This window comes from Salmo salar, chromosome ssa13, assembly GCF_905237065.1.
Source record: "Salmo salar chromosome ssa13, Ssal_v3.1, whole genome shotgun sequence".
NCBI lineage: Eukaryota > Metazoa > Chordata > Actinopteri > Salmoniformes > Salmonidae > Salmo > Salmo salar.
The window spans coordinates 2,440,357-2,461,107 of NC_059454.1; the positions used below are offsets into that span (position 1 = coordinate 2,440,357).

The 20,751-nt window shown below is 47.2% G+C and overlaps 1 protein-coding gene across 1 annotated transcript in view; it reads left to right on the top strand.

Moving 5' to 3' along the window:
• LOC106566306 (mucin-19) overlaps positions 1-18,481 on the top strand; it is a 285,875-nt gene extending 267,394 nt beyond the window's left edge. Inside the window, 4 exon segments of the mRNA XM_045692717.1 lie at positions 12,236-12,314; positions 12,440-12,527; positions 16,243-18,324; positions 18,326-18,481. Coding sequence (XP_045548673.1) covers positions 12,236-12,314; positions 12,440-12,527; positions 16,243-18,324; positions 18,326-18,481 — 2,405 coding nt within the window.
• Positions 18,482-20,751: the final 2,270 nt, after the last annotated feature.

A 20,751-nucleotide genomic window follows, 5' to 3' on the forward strand; every position in this document is an offset into this window, starting at 1 on the left:
CCTCCTATGACTGACTGTGGTATGTTCCTTCTATGACTAACTTTGGTATGTACCTCATGACTGACTGTGGTATGTTCCTCCTATGACTGACTGTGGTATGTTCCTTCTATGACTGACTGTTGTATGTTCCTCCTATGACTGACTGTGGTATGTTCCTATGACTGACTGTGATTATGTACCCTATGACTGACTGTGGTATGTTCCTAATATGACTGATTGTGGTATGTTCGTCTTATGACTGACTGTGGTATGTTCCTCCTATGACTGACTGTGGTATGTTCCTCCTATGACTGACTGTGGTATGTTCCTATGACTGACTGTGGTATGTACCTCCTATGACTGACTGCGGTATGTTCCTACTATGACTGACTGTGGTATGTTCCTCTATGACTGACTGTGGTATGTTCCTATGACTGACTGTGATATCTTCCTATGACTGACTGTGATATTTCCTATGACTGACTGTGGTATGTCTATGACTGACTGTGGTATGTTCCTCCTATGACTGACTGTGGTATGTACCTATGACTGACTGTGATATGTTCCTCCTATGACTGACTTTGATATGTTCCTACTATGACTGACTGTGGTATGTACCCCATGACTGACTGTGGTATGTACCTATGACTGACTGTGGTATGTTCCTCCTATGACTGACTGCGGTATGTTCCTTCTATGACTAACTGTGGTATGTACCTCATGACTGACTGTGGTATGTTCCTCCTATGACTGACTGTGGTATGTTCCTTCTATGACTTATGACTGTGGTATGTTCCTCCTATGACTGACTGTGGTATGTTCCTCTATGACTGACTGTGGTATGTACCTCCTATGACTGACTGTGACATGTACCTCCTATGCCTGACTGTGGTATGTACCTTTGACTGACTGTGACATGTTCCTCCTATGACTGACTGTGGTATGTTCCTCCTATGACTGACTGTGGTATGTAACTATGACTGACTGTGGTATGTTCCTCATGACTGACTGTTGTATGTTCCTCCTATGACTGACTGTGGTATGTTCCTATGACTGACTGTGGTATGTACCTATGACTGACTGTGGTATGTATCCTATGACTGACTGTGGTATGTTTCTATGACTGACTGTGGTATGTATCTATGACTGACTGTGGTATGTATCCTCATGACTGACTGTGGTATGTACCTCCTATGACTGACTGTGGTATGTTCCTCCTATGACTGACTGTGTTATGTTCCTCCTATGACTGACTGTGATATGTTCCTATGACTGACTGTGATATGTTCCTTTGACTGACTGTGATATCTTCCTATGACTGACTGTGGTATGTACTCTATGACTGACTGTGTTATGTTCCTCCTATGACTGACTGTGGTATTTTCCTATGACTGACTGTGATATGTTCATATGACTGACTGTGATATCTTCCTATGACTGACTGTGGTATGTACCTATGACTGACTGTGGTATGTACCTATGACTGACTGTGTTATGTTCCTCCGATGACTGACTGTGGTATGTTCCTTCTATGACTAACTGTGGTATGTACCTATGACTGACTGTGGTATGTACCTATGACTGACTGTGGTATGTACCTCCTATGACTGACTGTGGTATGTAACTATGACTGACTGTGGTATGTTCCTATGACTGACTGTGGTATGTTCATATGACTGACTGTGGTATGTTCCTATGACTGACTGTGGTATGTATCTATGACTGACTGTGGTATGTATCTATGACTGACTGTGGTATGTATCTATGACTGACTGTGGTATGTACCTATGACTGACTGTGATCGGTACCTCCTATGACTGACTGTGGTATGTTCCTTTTATGACTGACTGTGGTATGTTCCTCCTATGACTGGCTGTGGTATGTTCCTCCTATGACTGACTGTGGTATGTTCCTATGACTGACTGTAATATGTACCTCCTATGACTAACTGTGGTATGTTCCTCCTATGACTGACTGTGGTATGTTCCTCTTATGACTGACATTGGTATGTTCCTCCTATGACTGACTGTGGTATGTTCCTCCTATGACTGACTGTGGTATGTTCCTATGACTGACTGTGGTATGTTCCTATGACTGACTGTGATATGTTCCTCCTATGACTGACTGTGATATGTACCTCCTATGACTGACTGTGGTATGTACCTCCTATGACTGACTGTGGTATGTTCCTCCTATGACTGACTGTGGTATGTTCCTCCTATGACTGACTGTGATATGTTCCTATGACTGACTGTGATATCTTCCTATGACTGACTGTGGTATGTACCTATGACTGACTGTGATATGTTCCTCCTATGGCTGACTTTGGTATGTTCCTCATATGACTGACTGTGGTATGTACCTATGACTGACTGTGATATGTACCTATGACTGACTGTGGTATGTTCCTCCTATGACTGACTGCGGTATGTTCCTCCTATGACTGACTGTGGTATGTACCTATGACTGACTGTGATATGTACCTATGACTGACTGTGGTATGTTCCTCCTATGACTGACTGTGGTATGTTCCTTCTATGACTGACTGTGGTATGTTCCTCCTATGACTGACTGTGGTATGTACCTATGACTGACTGTGGTATGTACCTTTGACTGACTGTGACATGTACCTCCTATGCCTGACTGTGGTATGTACCTGTGACTGACTGTGGTATGTTCCTCCTATGACTGACTGTGGTATGTTCCTTCTATGACTAACTGTTGTATGTACCTTTGACTGACTGTGGTATGTTCCTCCTATGACTGACTGTGGTATGTTCCTTCTATGACTACCTTTGGTATGTACCTATGACTGACTGTGGTATGTTCCTCCTATGACTGACTGTGGTATGTTCCTTCTATGACTGACGGTTGTATGTACCTCCTATGACTGACTGAGGTATGTTCCTATAACTGACTGTGGTATGTACCTATGACTGACTGTGGTATATTCCTCCTAATACTGATTGTGGTTAGTTCGTAAGACTGACTGTGGTATGTACCTATGACTAACTGTGATATGTTCCTCCTATGGCTGACTTTGGTATGTTCTTCATATGACTGACTGTGGTATGTATCTATGACTGAATGTGGTATGTACCTATGACTGACTGTGGTATGTTCCACCTGTGACTGACTGCAGTATGTTCCTCCTATGACTGACTGTGGTATGTACCTATGACTGACTGTGATATGTACCTATGACTGACTGTGGTATGTTCCTCCTATGACTGACTGTGGTATGTTCCTTCTATGACTGACTGTGGTATGTTCCTCCTATGACTGACTGTGGTATGTTCCTCCTATGACTGACTGTGGTATGTACCTATGACTGACTGTGGTATGTACCTTTGACTGACTGTGACATGTACCTCCTATGACTGACTGTGGTATGTACCTTTGACTGACTGTGACATGTTCCTCCTATGAATGACTGTGGTATGTTCCTTCCATGACTGACTGTGGTATGTTCCTCCTATGACTGACTGTGGTATGTACCTATGACTGACTGTGGTATGTACCTCCTATGACTGACTGTTCTATGTACCTCCTATGACTGACTGTGGTATGTATCTATGACTGACTGTGGTATGTATCTATGACTGACTGTGGTATGTATCTATGACTGACTGTGGTATGTATCTATGACTAACTGTGGTATGTACCTATGACTGACTGTGATATGTACCTCCTATGACCGACTGTGGTATGTACCTCATATGACTGACTGTGGTATGTTCCTCCTATGACTGACTTTGGTATGTTCCTATGACTGACTGTGATATGTTCCTATGACTGACTGTGATATATTCCTATGACTGACTGTGATATCTTCCTATGACTTACTGTGGTATGTATCTATGACTGACTGTGTTATGTTCCTCCTATGACTGACTGTGGTATGTTCCTATGACTGACTGTGATATGTTCCTATGACTGACTGTGATATCTTCCTATGACTGACTGTGGTATGTACCTATGACTGACTGTGGTATGTATCTATGACTGACTGTGTTATGTTCCTCCTATGACTGACTGTAGTATGTTCCTTCTATGACTAACTGTGGTATGTACCTATGACTGACTGTGGTATGTACCTATGACTGACTGTGGTATGTACCTCCTATGACTGACTGTTGTATGTTCCTCCTATGACTGACTGTGGTATGTTCCTATGACTGACTGTGATATGTACCTCCTATGACTAACTGTGGTATGTTCCTCCTATGACTGACTTTGGTATGTTCCTCTTATGACTGACTGTGGTATGTTCCTCATATGACTGACTTTGGTATGTTCCTATGACTGACTGTGATATGTTCCTATGACTGACTGTGATATCTTCCTATGACTGACTGTGGTATGTATCTATGACTGACTGTGGTATGTTCCTCCTATGACTGACTGTGGTATGTTCCTATGACTGACTGTGATATGTTCCTATGACTGACTGTGATATCTTCCTATGACTGACTGTGGTATGTATCTATGACTGACTGCGGTATGTACCTATGACTGACTGTGGTATGTTCCTCCTATGACTGACTGTGGTATGTTCCTTCTATGACTAACTGTTGTATGTACCTTTGACTGACTGTGGTATGTTCCTCCTATGACTGACTGTGGTATGTTCCTTCTATGACTACCTTCGGTATATACCTATGACTGACTGTGGTATGTTCCTCCTATGACTGACTGAGGTATGTTCCTATGACTGACTGTGGTATGTACCTATGACTGACTGTGGTATGTATCTATGACTGACTGTGGTATGTATCTATGACTGACTGTGGTATGTACGTATGACTGACCGTGATATGTACCTCCTATGACTGCTGTGATATCTTCCTATGACTGACTGTGATATCTTCCTATGACTTACTGTGGTATGTATCTATGACTGACTGTGTTATGTTCCTCCTATGACTGACTGTGGTATGTCCTATGACTGACTGTGATATGTTCCTATGACTGACTGTGATATCTTCCTATGACTGAGGTATGTACCTATGACTGACTGTGGTATGTACCTATGACTGACTGTGTTATGTTCCTCCTATGACTGACTGTGGTATGTTCCTTCTATGACTAACTGTGGTATGTACCTATGACTGACTGTGGTATGTACCTATGACTGACTGTGGTATGTACCTCCTATGACTGACTGTGGTATGTAACTATGACTGACTGTGGTATGTTCCTGTGACTGACTGTGATATGTTCCTGTGACTGACTGTGGTATGTTCCTATGACTGACTGTGGTATCTATCTATGACTGACTGTGGTATGTATCTATGACTGACTGTGGTATGTATCTATGACTGACTGTGGTATGTACCTATGACTGACTGTGATAGGTACCTCCTATGACTGACTGTGGTATGTTCCTCTTATGACTGACTGTGGTATGTTCCTCCTATGACTGACTGTTGTATGTTCCTCCTATGACTGACTGTGTTATGTTCCTATGACTGACTGTGATATGTACCTCCTATGACTAACGGTGGTATGTTCCTCCTATTTCTGACTGTGGTATGTTCCTCTTATGACTGACTGTGGTATGTTCCTCCTATGACTGACTGTGGTATGTTCCTATGACTGACTGTGATATCTTCCTATGACTGACTGTGGTATGTATCTATGACTGACTGCGGTATGTACCTATGACTGACTGTGGTATGTTCCTCCTATGACTGACTGTGGTATGTTCCTTCTATGACTAACTGTTGTCTGTACCTTTGACTGACTGTGGTATGTTCCTCCTATGACTGACTGTGGTATGTTCCTTCTATGACTACCTTCGGTATGTACCTATGACTGACTGTGGTATGTTCCTCCTATGACTGACTGAGGTATGTTCCTATGACTGACTGTGGTATGTACCTATGACTGACTGTGTTATGTTCCTCCTATGACTGACTGTGGTATGTTCCTCCTATGACTGACTGTGGTATGTACCTATGACTGACTGTGGTATGTACCTTTGACTGACTGTGACATGTACCTCCTATGACTGACTGTGGTATGTACCTTTGACTGACTGTGACATGTTCCTCCTATGAATGACTGTGGTATGTTCCTTCCATGACTGACTGTGGTATGTTCCTCCTATGACTGACTGTGGTATGTACCTATGACTGACTGTGGTATGTACCTCCTATGACTGACTGTGGTATGTACCTCCTATGACTGACTGTGGTATGTATCTATGACTGACTGTGGTATGTATCTATGACTGACTGTGGTATGTATCTATGACTGACTGTGGTATGTATCTATGACTAACTGTGGTATGTACCTATGACTGACTGTGATATGTACCTCCTATGACCGACTGTGGTATGTACCTCATATGACTGACTGTGGTATGTTCCTCCTATGACTGACTTTGGTATGTTCCTATGACTGACTGTGATATGTTCCTATGACTGACTGTGATATCTTCCTATGACTGACTGTGATATCTTCCTATGACTTACTGTGGTATGTATCTATGACTGACTGTGTTATGTTCCTCCTATGACTGACTGTGGTATGTTCCTATGACTGACTGTGATATGTTCCTATGACTGACTGTGATATCTTCCTATGACTGACTGTGGTATGTACCTATGACTGACTGTGGTATGTATCTATGACTGACTGTGTTATGTTCCTCCTATGACTGACTGTAGTATGTTCCTTCTATGACTAACTGTGGTATGTACCTATGACTGACTGTGGTATGTACCTCCTATGACTGACTGTTGTATGTTCCTCCTATGACTGACTGTGGTATGTTCCTATGACTGACTGTGATATGTACCTCCTATGAATAACTGTGGTATGTTCCTCCTATGACTGACTTTGGTATGTTCCTCATATGACTGACTTTGGTATGTTCCTATGACTGACTGTGATATGTTCCTATGACTGACTGTGATATCTTCCTATGACTTACTGTGGTATGTATCTATGACTGACTGTGGTATGTTCCTCCTATGACTGACTGTGGTATGTTCCTATGACTGACTGTGATATGTTCCTATGACTGACTGTGATATGTTCCTATGACTGACTGTGGTATGTATCTATGACTGACTGCGGTATGTACCTATGACTGACTGTGGTATGTTCCTCCTAAGACTGACTGTGGTATGTTCCTTCTATGACTAACTGTTGTATGTACCTTTGACTGACTGTGGTATGTTCCTCCTATGACTGACTGTGGTATGTTCCTTCTATGACTACCTTCGGTATATACCTATGACTTACTGTGGTATGTTCCTCCTATGACTGACTGAGGTATGTTCCTATGACTGACTGTGGTATGTACCTATGACTGACTGTGGTATGTATCTATGACTGACTGTGGTATGTATCTATGACTGACTGTGGTATGTACGTATGACTGACCGTGATATGTACCTCCTATGACTGCTGTGATGTCTTCCTATGACTGACTGTGATATCTTCCTATGACTTACTGTGGTATGTATCTATGACTGACTGTGTTATGTTCCTCCTATGACTGACTGTGGTATGTTCCTATGACTGACTGTGATATGTTCCTATGACTGACTGTGATATCTTCCTATGACTGAGGTATGTACCTATGACTGACTGTGGTATGTACCTATGACTGACTGTGTTATGTTCCTCCTATGACTGACTGTGGTATGTTCCTTCTATGACTAACTGTGGTATGTACCTATGACTGACTGTGGTATGTACCTATGACTGACTGTGGTATGTACCTCCTATGACTGACTGTGGTATGTAACTATGACTGACTGTGGTATGTTCCTGTGACTGACTGTGATATGTTCCTGTGACTGACTGTGGTATGTTCCTATGACTGACTGTGGTATCTATCTATGACTGACTGTGGTATGTATCTATGACTGACTGTGGTATGTATCTATGACTGACTGTGGTATGTACCTATGACTGACTGTGATAGGTACCTCCTATGACTGACTGTGGTATGTTCCTCTTATGACTGACTGTGGTATGTTCCTCCTATGACTGACTGTTGTATGTTCCTCCTATGACTGACTGTGTTATGTTCCTATGACTGACTGTGATATGTACCTCCTATGACTAACGGTGGTATGTTCCTCCTATTTCTGACTGTGGTATGTTCCTCTTATGACTGACTGTGGTATGTTCCTCCTATGACTGACTGTGGTATGTTCCTATGACTGACTGTGATATCTTCCTATGACTGACTGTGGTATGTATCTATGACTGACTGTGGTATGTTCCTCCTATGACTGACTGTGATATCTTCCTATGACTGACTGTGGTATGTATCTATGACTGACTGCGGTATGTACCTATGACTGACTGTGGTATGTTCCTCCTATGACTGACTGTGGTATGTTCCTTCTATGACTAACTGTTGTATGTACCTTTGACTGACTGTGGTATGTTCCTCCTATGACTAACTGTTGTATGTACCTTTGACTGACAGTAGTATGTTCCTCCTATGACTGAATGTGGTATGTATCTATGACTGACTGTGGTATGTTCCTCCTATGACTTACTGTGGTATGTACCTATGACTGACTGTGGTATGTACCTATGAATGACTGTATTATGTTCCTCCTATGACTGACTGTGGTATGTACCTCATATGACTGACTGAGGTATGTTCATATGACTGACTGCGGTATGTTCCTCCTATTATGACTGACTGTGGTATGTTCCTCCTATGACTGACTGCGGTATGTTCCTCCTATGACTGACTGTGGTATGTACCTCATATGACTGACTGAGGTATGTTCCTATGACTGACTGTAGTATGTTCCTATGACTGACTATGGTATGTACCTATGACTGACTGTGGTATGTTCCTCCTATGACTGACTGTGGTATGTTCCTATGACTGACTGTGGTATGTTCCTCCTATGACTGACTGTGGTATTTACCTATGACTGACTATGGTATGTTCCTCCTATGACTGACTGTGGTATGTTTCTATGACTGACTGTGGTATGTACCTCCTATGGCTGACTGTGGTATGTTCCTCCAATGACTGACTGTGGTATGTTCCTCCTATGACTGACTGTGGTATGTTCCTTCTATGACTAACTTTGGTATGTACCTATGACTGACTGTGTTATGTTCCTCCTATGACTGATTGTGGTATGTATCTATGACTGACTGTGGTATGTACCTATGACTGACTTTGGTTTGTTCCTCCTATGACTGACTGTGGTATGTTCCTTCTATGACTGACTGTGGTATGTACCTATGACTGACTGTGGTATGTTCCTCCTATGACTGACTGTGGTATGTTCCTCCTATGACTGACTGTGGTATGTACCTATGACTGACTGTGGTATGTTCCTCCTATGACTGACTGTGGTATGTTCCTTCTATGACTGACTGTGGTATGTACCTCCTATGACTGACTGTGGTATGTATCTATGCCTGACTGTGGTATGTTCCTCCTATGACTGACTGTGGTGTGTACCTATGACTGACTGTGGTATGTACGTATGACTGACTGTGGTATGTTCCTCCTATGACTGACTGTGGTATGTTCCTCCTATGACTGACTGTGGTATGTTCCTATGACTGACTGTGGTATGTTCCTCCTATGACTGACTGTGGTATGTTCCTTCTATGACTGACTGTGGTATGTACCTCATATGACTGACTGATGTATGTTCCTATGACTGACTGTGGTATGTACCTATGACTGACTGCGGTATGTTCCTCCTATGACTAACTGTGGTATGTTCCAATGACTGACTGTGGTATGTTCCTATGACTGACTGTGGTATGTTCCTATGACTAACTGTGGTATGTTCCTCCTAAGACTGACTGCGGTATGTTCCTCCTATGACTAACTGTGGTATGTTCCTATGACTGACTGTGGTATGTTCCTATGACTGACTGTGGTATGTACCTTTGACTAACTGTGGTATGTTCCTCGTATGACTGACTGTGGTATGTATCTATGACTGACTGTGGTATGTACCTATGACTGACTGTGGTATTTTCCTCCTATGACTGACTGCAGTATGTTCCTCCTATGACTGACTGTGGTATGTACCTCCTATGACTGATTGTGATATGTACCTATTACTGACTGTGGTATGTTCCTCCTATGACTGACTGTGGTATGTTCCTCCTATGACTGACTGTGGTATGTTCCTCCTATGACTGACTGTGGTATGTTCCTCCTATGACTGACTGTGGTATGTTCCTTCTATGACTGACTGTGGTATGTTCCTCCTATGACTGACTGTGTTATGTTCCTCCTATGACTGACTGTGGTATGTTCCTTCTATGCCTGACTGCGGTATGTACCTATGACTGACTGTGGTATGTTCCTCCTATGACTGACTGTGGTATGTTCCTCCTATGACTAACTGTGGTATGTGCCTCCTATGACTAACTGTGGTATGCTCCTTCTATGACTGACTGTGGTATGTACCTAGAGACAGCCAGCCACTAGAGACAGCCAGCCATTGGAGACAGCCAGCCACTAGAGACAGCCAGCCACTAGAGACGGCCAGCCACTAGAGACAGCCAGCCACTAGAGACAGCCTACCACTAGAGACAGCCAGCCACTAGAGACAGCCAGCCACTAGAGACAGCCAGCCACTAGAGATGGCCAGCCACTAGAGACAGCCTGCTTCTTTAGACAGCCACTAGAGACAGCCAGCCACTAGAGACAGCATCCCACTAGAGACAGCCAGCCACTAGTGACAGCCACTAGAGACAGCCAGCCACTAGAGATGGCCAGCCACTAGAGATGGCCAGCCACTAGACGGCCAGCCACTAGCGACGGCCAGCCACTAGAGACAGCCAGCCACTAAAGACAGCCAGCCACTAGAGACAGCCAGCCTCTAGAGACAGCCACTAGAGACAGCCAGCCACTAGAGACAGCCAGCCACTAGAGACAGCCACTAGAGACAGCCAGTATTGACAGCCAGCCAGTAGAGACAGCCAGCCACTGGAGACAGCCAGCCAGTAGAGACAGCCAGCCACTAGAGACAGCCAGCCACTAGAGACAGCCAGCCAGGAGAGACAGCCTGCCACTAGAGACAGCCAGCTCTAGAAACAGCCAGCCACTAGAGACAGCCAGCCACTAGAGACAGCCAGCCACTAGAGACAGCCAGCCACTAGAGACAGACAGTATTGACAGCCAGCCACTAGAGACAGCCACTAGAGACAGCTAGCCACTAGAGACAGCCAGCCAGTAGAGACAGCCAGCCACTAGGGACAGCCAGCCAGTAGAGACAGCCAGCCAGTAGAGACAGCCACTAGAGACAGCCAGCCACTAGAGACAGCCACTAGAGAAAGCCACTAGAGACAGCCACTAGAGACAGCTAGCCACTAGAGACAGCCAGCCACTAGAGACAGCCAGCCACTAGAGACAGCCAGCCACTAGAGACAGCCACTAGAGACAGCTAGCCACTAGAAACAGCCACTAGAGACAGCCAGCCAGTAGAGACAGCCAGCCAGTAGAGACAGCCAGCCACTAGAGACAGCCAGCCAGTAGAGACAGCCAGCCACTAGAGGGGGGTAGTGCTCTACTGCAGATTCACGTCAATTTACTGTCTTTGCATCTCTCTTCCTCTCTCTTCTCTCTCCCTTTCTCTTCTCTCCCCCTTTCTTCTCTCCCCCTTTCTTCTCTCCCTCTCTCTTCTCTCCCCCTCTCTTCTCTCTCCATCTTCCCTGCTTCTCTCTTCTCTGCCTCTCTCTTATCTGCCTCTCTCTTTTCTGCCTCTCTCTTCTCTCTTCTATCTCCTCGTATTCTCTCCCCGTATACTTTCTCTCTCTCTTCTCTCCATCTCTCTTCATCTCTCGTCTCTCCCCCCTCGTCTTTCCCCCTCTCGTCTCTCACTCTCCCTGTCTTCTCTCTTCTCTCCCTCTCTCTTCTCTCCCCCTCTCTCTCTCTTCTCTCTCCCCCTCTTTTCTCTCTCCCCCTCTCTTCTCTCTCCCTCTCTCTCTTCTCTCTCCCCCTCTCCTTTTCTTCTCTCTCCCCCTCTCTTCTCTCTCCCTCTTTCTTCTCTCTCCAACTCTCTTCTCTCTCCCTCTCTTCTCTCCCCCTTCTCTCGCTCCCCACCTCTCTTCTCTCTCCCTCTCTCTCTCCCCCTCTCTTCTCTCTCCATCTCTCTTCTCTTCATCTCTTGTCTCTCCCCCTCTCGTCTCCATCTGTCTCCGTCTCTCTTCTATCTCCCTCTCCCCCTTCCCATCTCCTCCCCTCCCTCTCTCTTCCTCTCTCCCTTCTCTCCTGGTCTCTGCCCCCTCTCAGCTAAGGAGTTAGTGTGTAGGCTGATGGAGGTGGACCAGATGCTGCGAATCACAGCTGCAGATGCTCTGTTACACGAGTGGTGAGCACACACACACACACACACACACACACACACACACACACACACACACACACACACACACACAACAAACTAATTAATTGAATATCTGCCATTCATTTGCTCATGTTTCTTCTGTCTGTCAGGATTGCTGGTAACGGGGCCTCGGAGAAAAACCTGAAGGATGGCGTCTGTGCCCAGTTTGAGAAGAACTTTGCTAAGTCCAAGTGGAGGGTAAGAATCCTCCCACTCGTACGTGTTTTAGTGAAATACTCTTATGTCCTCTGTTGATAGTTAAACCCTGTGTTTATATGTTCCCATAAGTTGCCTGGATTAAATTGACGGTGATAATGACGACGACGATGACGATTTAGTTGTTGCTTCCAGAGGAGGCTGGTGGGTGGAACTAAGCTGTATATAGATGGAATGGCTCATTGTAACGGCCGTTCCATTTATTCCATTACGATGAGCCCCGTCCACCGATATCTCAGCCCACCAGCCTCCTCTGAATGTTTCTAATGATGACGATGATGGAGTATATCCAGGAGGAGAGTGATGCGGTGTCAGCGTGATTAACCTCCCTAACTCTCTTCTCTCCCCTGCATGTGGTTCCCAGGAGCTGAAGGTACTGTGTTCACTGGAGAGGGAGAGGGAGAGGGAGAGGGAGAGGGAGGAGGAGAGAGAGAGAGAGAGAGAGAGAGAGAGAGAGAGAGAGAGAGAGAGAGAGAGAGAGAGAGAGAGAGAGAGAGAGAGAGAGAGAGAGAGAGAGAGAGAGAGAGAGAGAGAGAGAGAGAGAGAGAGAGAGAGAGAGATGGGGAGAAAGAGAGAGAGAGATGGGGAGAAAGAGAGAGAGGAGAGAGAGAGAGAGAGAGAGAGAGAGAGAGAGAGAGAGATGGAGAGAGAGAGAGAGAGATGGAGAGAGAGAGAGAGAGAGAGAGAGAGAGAGAGGGGGGAACAGTAAGACTCTCACATACAGAAATCGTTTTCTCTCTTGTTCACTCGTTTCTCATGGCCAGTTAATAACTTTTCAGGTTTTTTGTGTAAAAAAAAAACATGTTTTTTGTCAATGACATACTGAAGAAATAGGTTCTATAAGAGCGTTCCGAAGAGCACCCGATTCAAATCAAACTTTATTAGTCACGCACTCCGAATACAACAGGTGTAGACCTTACAGTGAAATACTGAATACAACCGTGCGTACTGTCACTGTGGGACGACGTCGTTGATGCACTTATTGATGAAGCTGATGACTGGGGTGGTATACACCTCAATGCCATTGGATGAATCCCGGAACATGTTCCAGTCTGTGCAACAAAACAGTCCTGTAGCTTAGCATCTGCTTCATCTGACCACTTCCGTACTGAGCGAGTCTCTGGTACTTCCTGCTTTAGTTTTTGCTCATAAGCAGCAATCAGGACGATAGAATTATGGTCAGATTTGCCAAATAGAGGGCGAGGGAGAGCTTTGTATGTGTCTCTGTGTGTGGAGTAAAGGTGATCTATAGTTTTTTTCTCCCTCTGGTTGCACATGTAACATGCTGATAGAAATTTGGTAAAGCGGATTTAAGTTTACCTGCATTAAAGTCCCCGGCCACTAGGAGCGCCGCCTCTGGATGAGCATTTTCCTGTTTGCTTATGGCCGTATACAGCTGGTTGAGTGTGGTCTTTGTGCCAGCATCGGTTTGTGATGGTAAATAGACAACTATGAATAATATAGACGAGAACTCTATTGGTAGATAGTTACGGTCTACAGCTTATCACGAGGTACTCTACCTCAGGTGAGTAATACCTCGAGACTTCTTTAATATGAGACACCAGCTGTTATTGAAAAATAGACACCCCCCACCTCTGGTCCATAGGGCCCTGGTCAAACGTAGTAAACAATATAGGGAATAGGGTTCCATTTGGGATGCAACCACTAGTAGTCTCGAAACAGACTTATTCAGATGAACACCATCAGTGTGTTTCTGTGAGAGAGAAACAGAGAGGAAACGTGTCTGATTGGTGAGATAAAGTCTCTCTTCCCTCAGCCACTCCCACTCCGATCCAGCCCACTGTCACTCAGCCAATCCCAGAAGAGTTCCATCTGCGATTTCCTCCTCTTCTTCGGGTGCATCTCAAGTGTTCTTCATTTCTTTTGCTTCCTTTCCTAACCTTCCTTTCCTACATCTGCACTGATCTAGGCCTAGGATACATGGGTCACGTGAAAGCAAAATGGTAAAATGTTATGAAGGACATCTGCTTTCCCTTGTCCAGCTCTGTTCGGATCAGTGCAGATGAAGGAAAAGAAAGAAAGCCACTGTGGATTTTTGAGATGCAGTGATTGACTTCCAGCCCGGCCCTGTCTCTTTTTCATTCCTCTGAAGTAGTTCCTGGTTCATTGACCCATACATACTCTGGCTCCCGAGTGGCTCAGAGGTCTAAGGCACTGCAATTCAGTACTAGAGGTGTCACTATAGACACCATAGTTCAAATCCAGGCTGTATCAAAACCGGCCGTGATTGGGAATCATAAAGGGCGGCGCACAATTGGCCCAGCGTCGTCCGAGTTTGGCTAGTGTAGGCCGTCATAGTAAATAAGAATTTCTTCTTAACTGACTTGCCTAGTTGAATAAAGGTTCAATTTCAAATTTAAAAAATGAAAACATACTGTACTTCAGTCTCATTCCTCTGAAGTAGTTCCAGGTTCATCATTCTTCTGAAGTAGTTCCTGGTTCATTAACCCATACATACTGCGGTTAAGTTTCATTCCTCTGAAGTAGTTTCTGGTTCATTAACCCATACATACTGCGGTTAAGTCTCATTCATCTGTAGTTCCTGGTTCATTAACCCATACATACTGCAGTTAAGTCTCATTCCTCTATAGTTCCTGGTTCATTAACCCATACATACTGTGGTTAAGTCTCATTCCTCTGAAGTAGTTCCTGGTTCATTAACCCATACATACTGTGGTTAACTCTCATTCCTCTGAAGTAGTTCCTGGTTCATTAACCCATACATACTGTGGTTAAGTCTCATTCCTCTGTAGTTCCTGGTTCATTAACCCATACATAGTGTGGTTAAGTCTCATTCCTCTGAAGTAGTTCCTGGTTCATTAACCCATACATACTGTGGTTAAGTCTCATTCCTCTGAAGTAGTTCCTGGTTCATTAACCCATACATACTGTGGTTAAGTCTCATTCCTCTGAAGTAGTTCCTGGTTCATCATTCTTCTGAAGTAGTGTCTGGTTCATTAACCCATACACACTGTGGTTAAGTCTCATTCCTCTGAAGTAGTTCCTGGTCCATTAACCCATACACACTGTGGTTAAGTCTCATTCCTCTGAAGTAGTTCCTGGTCCATTAACCCATACACACTGTGGTTAAGTTTCATTCCTCTGAAGTAGTTCCTGGTTCATCATTCTTCTGAAGTAGTTCCTGGTTCATTGACCAATACACACTGTGCTTCAGTCTAGTTGTTGAAATCACTCACCCAATCCCAAGTCAAGAAGTGACAAATTATTGACCTTCAACATGTTTCACAGCCTGGCTTCGTCCAACATGTTTCACAGCCTGGCTTCGTCCAACATGTTTCACAGCCTGGCTTCGTCCAACATGTTTCACAGCCTGGCTTCGTCCAACATGTTTCACAGCCTTGGCTTCGTCCAACATGTTTCACAGCCTGGCTTCGTCCAACATGTTTCACAGCCTGGCTTCGTCCAACATGTTTCACAGCCTTGGCTTCGTGTCTGCACTGCAGTGTTCATAACTGCTTCACATCGACTGATATCAGTTCAGTGCTTCAATGTTAAATATTTGTCATTAGACTGTATCTCCTTATATATCCTCCCACTAAGACCAAACTATACAAACCAGAGGTAATGCTGTAAAGATGTGTGAAGGTACAGTACTGTGATGTATTGTCTGATTACATCCCCCCCCTCCCTCCCTCCCTCTCTCTCTCTTTTACAGAAAGCGATCAGAGTCACCACCTTCATGCAGCGTCTTCGTGCATCTGAAGCTGCTGCAGCCGAGGCGGCAGCGGCGGGAGGGCATGGGGGAGGAGGAGGTGAGGTCCAGGGGGGAGGAGGAGGAGGAGGAGGAGTACGGGAGAGTAAGGAAGGAGGGGTGACACCAGGCAGCGTATCTCTAGAGGTGACGGTTGAAACCAGCCCGGAGCGGGAGGAAATGAACGGGGGAGTAGGGGTGAGGAGGAGGGGGGAGGAGGAGAGTGTTGGAGGGAGGATCCCTCCAAGTCCCTCCGTAGGGATCTCTCTTTCTGCCACCAATGAACAGCGCTCTCAACCTCCCAGCCAATCAAGTGCCAGTTGCAAACCTCCAGGGGAGGAGCCAGAGAAGCCAGCCTTGAAGAAGACGTCAGGCAAAATGGCTGCCGCATTGGGCAAAACCAAAACAACCCCAGAGCCCAAAACACTTCCTACCCCCACCGTAACCCCTGACATCACCAAGCCCCAGGACCCCACCCCCATCTCCGTCCCTGAACCCAAAAGAGCAGCGTCATCGTTGCCTAGCAACGCTGAAAAGAAGCATCCGCCCTCTGTCGCTCCCGAGACTCCAACCACCCAACGGCGCAAGATGGCCGCCCAACTCCACAACACCGGCCAGGGCCCTGCTGCTCCTACAGTTCCTGTTGCTGCCTCTAGCACTCCTACAGTTCCCGTTACTGCCTCTACCACTCCTACAGTTCCTGTTACTGCCTCTACCACTCCTACAGTTCCCGTTACTGCCTCTACCACTCCTACAGTTCCTGTTACTGCCTCTACCACTCCTACAGCTCCTGTTGCTGCCTCTACCACTCCTACAGTTCCCGTTGCTGCCTCTACCACTCCTACAGTTCCTGTTGCTGCCTCTACCACTCCTACAGTTCCTGTTGCTGCCTCTACCACTCCTACAGTTCCCGTTGCTGCCTCTACCACTCCTACAGTTCCTGTTGGTGCCTCTGCCACTCCTACAGCTCCTGTTGCTGCCTCTACCACTCCTACAGTTCCCGTTGCTGCCTCTACCACTCCTACAGTTCCTGTTGCTGCCTCTACCACTCCTACAGTTCCTGTTGCTACCTCTACCACTCCTACAGTTCCTGTTGCTGCCTCTACCACTCCTACAGTTCCTGTTGCTGCCTCTACCACTCCTACAGTTCCTGTTGCTGCCTCTACCACTCCTACAGTTCCCGTTGCTGCCTCTACCACTCCTACAGTTCCTGTTACTACCACAGCGCCACCCGCTGACAGGAGGCCCGCAGTGCAGGCTCCAGTGGAGGAGAAGAAGCAGGAGATGGACGACGGGAGCTGGTGTCAGACCCAGCTCCCTGAGGCTGTAGCTGAGAGGCCTGCTGGACTGGAGGTTGGGGTGGGTGTAGGTTCCATGAGGGTAGGAACTGGGATGGAAACGGGAGGGCTAGGGACATTTGGAGCAGGGGCAGGGGCAGGGATATTTGGAATAGGGGTAGGTTCAGGAGTAGGACCTAGGATAGGGCCAAGAGGTGATGCGAGCCCCATCGGTAGAGACCAGAGGGCAGACAGGCACAGTGTAGAGTTCAGCATGTCCAGAGGGGAACCCAAACCGTCCGAGGGGGGTTACAGTTATACCGTAGGGGCGCTGGGAAGCTCCCCTAGTCTAGGCCGACACACCACCGCATACGGCCAGGAGGTGGAGCTGGGCGGGTACGGGGGTTCCTACTGCTCCTCTCTGTACGGCAGCGGGGGTGGAGGAGGGATGTATGGGGGACTGGAGCACGGAGGGGTCGGGGTCAGAGGTCATGGTAGTAGTACTACTGATTGGCAGATGGACAGCGTGATCGAACAGATCGAGAAGCAAATGGCGGCGGTGCTGGAGAAGATCGAGGGGGACATGCCCTCTCTCCTGGAACAGATCAGTGACTGCCCCCAGCCTCCCGAACTCCCCCGCAGCACACACACCTCCCCTTCATCACGCTCCCGCTCCTCTCATCTCTCCCCCACCTCCTCCTCCTCCCTCACCTCTACCTCTTCCCCCCCGCCCCTCCCCACCTCCCCCAGACCCCCTCTCCCCTCCCTCCCCCCACCTCACCATCCCCCCTCCTTCCTACCCTCCTCCCTCCCCGCCCACCCACTCCCCTGGCCAACCAATCTGTGAGCAGGAGGAGAGAGAGGGACAGATGGGAGCAGTCCATTCTAGCCAAGCCCCATCCTCCAGGCCAGGGAAGGGCCTATAAGGTGGGTGGGTGGGGTTTGGATCTAATGATGTTCCAATATCCACACTAGAACACCTCTTCCATTCTATAATGTATTCTAGAACACCTCTTCCATTCTATAATGTATTCTAGAACACCTCTTCTGTTCTATAATGTATTCTAGAACACCTCTTCTGTTCTATAGTGTATTCTAGAACACCTATTCTGTTCTATAATGTATTCTAGAACACCTCTTCTGATCTATAATGTATTCTAGAACACCTCTTCTGTTCTATAATGTATTCTAGAACACCTCTTCTGTTCTATAATGTATTCTAGAACACCTCTTCTGTTCTATAGTGTATTCTATATCACCTCTTCTGTTCTATGACGTAATCTAGAACACCTCTTCTGTTCTATAATGTATTCTAGAACACCTCTTCTGTTCTATAACGTATTCTAGAACACCTCTTCTGTTCTATAACGTATTCTAGAACACCTCTTCCGTTCTGTAACCTATTCTTAAATACATTGCTTCATTCTAAGTAGTATGTCACTGGACAGAAGTAGAGCAACAGCTGGGTTTTTACATACCAACAGGTGTTTATACTAGACACTAGTCCTCCACCAGAAACATGACATTGAGACTGTTCCAGAGTGCGAATTACAAGGGGGGGGGGCCTAAATCCAACTATGGGGGAGGAGAGGGTCTCTAAATAATGCTAATAGTAATTTCCATGTAAAAGGGCCCACGAGCACCAAGAGGGCCCACGAGCACCAATAGGGCCCACGAGCACCAATAGGGCCCACGAGCACCAACAGGGCCAACAGGGCCCACGAGCACCAACAGGGCCCATCAGCACCAACAGGGCCCATGACCACCAACAGGGCCAACAGGGCCCACGAGCACCAACAGGGCCAACAGGGCCCACGAGCACCAACAGGGCCAACAGGGCCTACGAGCACCAACAGGGCCAACAGGGCCTACGAGCACCAACAGGGCCCACGAGCACCAACAGGGCCCACGAGCACCAACAGGGCCAACAGGGCCCACGAGCACCAACAGGGCCTATCAGCACCAACAGGGCCCATGACCACCAACAGGGCCAACAGGGCCCACGAGCACCAACAGGGCCAACAGGGCTCACGAGCACCAACAGGGCCAACAGGGCCTACGAGCACCAACAGGGCCAACAGGGCCTACGAGCACCAACAGGGCCCACGAGCACCAACAGGGCCCATCAGCACCAACAGGGCCCATGAGCACCAACAGGGCCAACAGGGCCTATGAGCACCAACAGGGCCCATCAGCACCAACAGGGCCCATGAGCACCAACAGGGCCATCAGGGCCCACGAGCACCAACAGGGCCCATCAGCACCAACAGGGCCCATCAGCACCAACAGGGCCCACGAGCACCAACAGGGCAACAGGGCTTACGAGCACCAACAGGGCCAACAGGGCCCACGAGCATTAACAGGGCCTATGAGCACCAACAGGGCCCACGAGCACCAACAGGGCCCACGAGCACCAACAGGGCCCATCAGCACCAACAGGGCCCATCAGCACCAACAGGGCCAACAGGGCCCATGAGCACCAACAGGGCCCATCAGCACCAACAGGGCCCATGAGCACCAACAGGGCCAACAGGGCCCATGAGCACCAACAGGGCCCATCAGCACCAACAGGGCCAACAGGGCCTACGAGCACCAACAGGGCCAACAGGGCCTACGAGTACCAACAGGGCCCATCAGCACCAACAGGCCCATCAGCACCAACAGGGTCAACAGGGCCCATCAGCACCAACAGGCCCATCAGCACCAATAGGGCCAACAGGGCCTACGAGTACCAACAGGGCCCATGAGCACCAACAGGGCCCATCAGCACCAACAGGGCCAACAGGGCCCATCAGCACAAATAGGGCCAACAGGGCCCACGAGCACCAACAGGGCCAACAGGATCCATCAGCACCATCAGGGCCCACGAGCACCAACAGGGCCCACGAGCACCAACAGGGCCCATCAGCACAAATAGAGCCAACAGGGTCCATCAGCACAAATAGGGCCAACAGGGCCCACGAGCACCAAAAGGGTCCATGAGCACTAACACAGCAGCCGTGTCAAATTGGAGGTCAAATGAAAGCTAAGAGCCGAGCCCCCCCCCCCCATCCTATAAATGATGAATAAACAAAGACTTTGATTTCTGGTCAAACAGATGGAAACGGGGTCTTAGAAAACATCTCTCAGAAACACCCTTACAAGGTGTTATAAATACAGCAATCAATCCAATGTATTTATAAAGCCATCAGCTGAT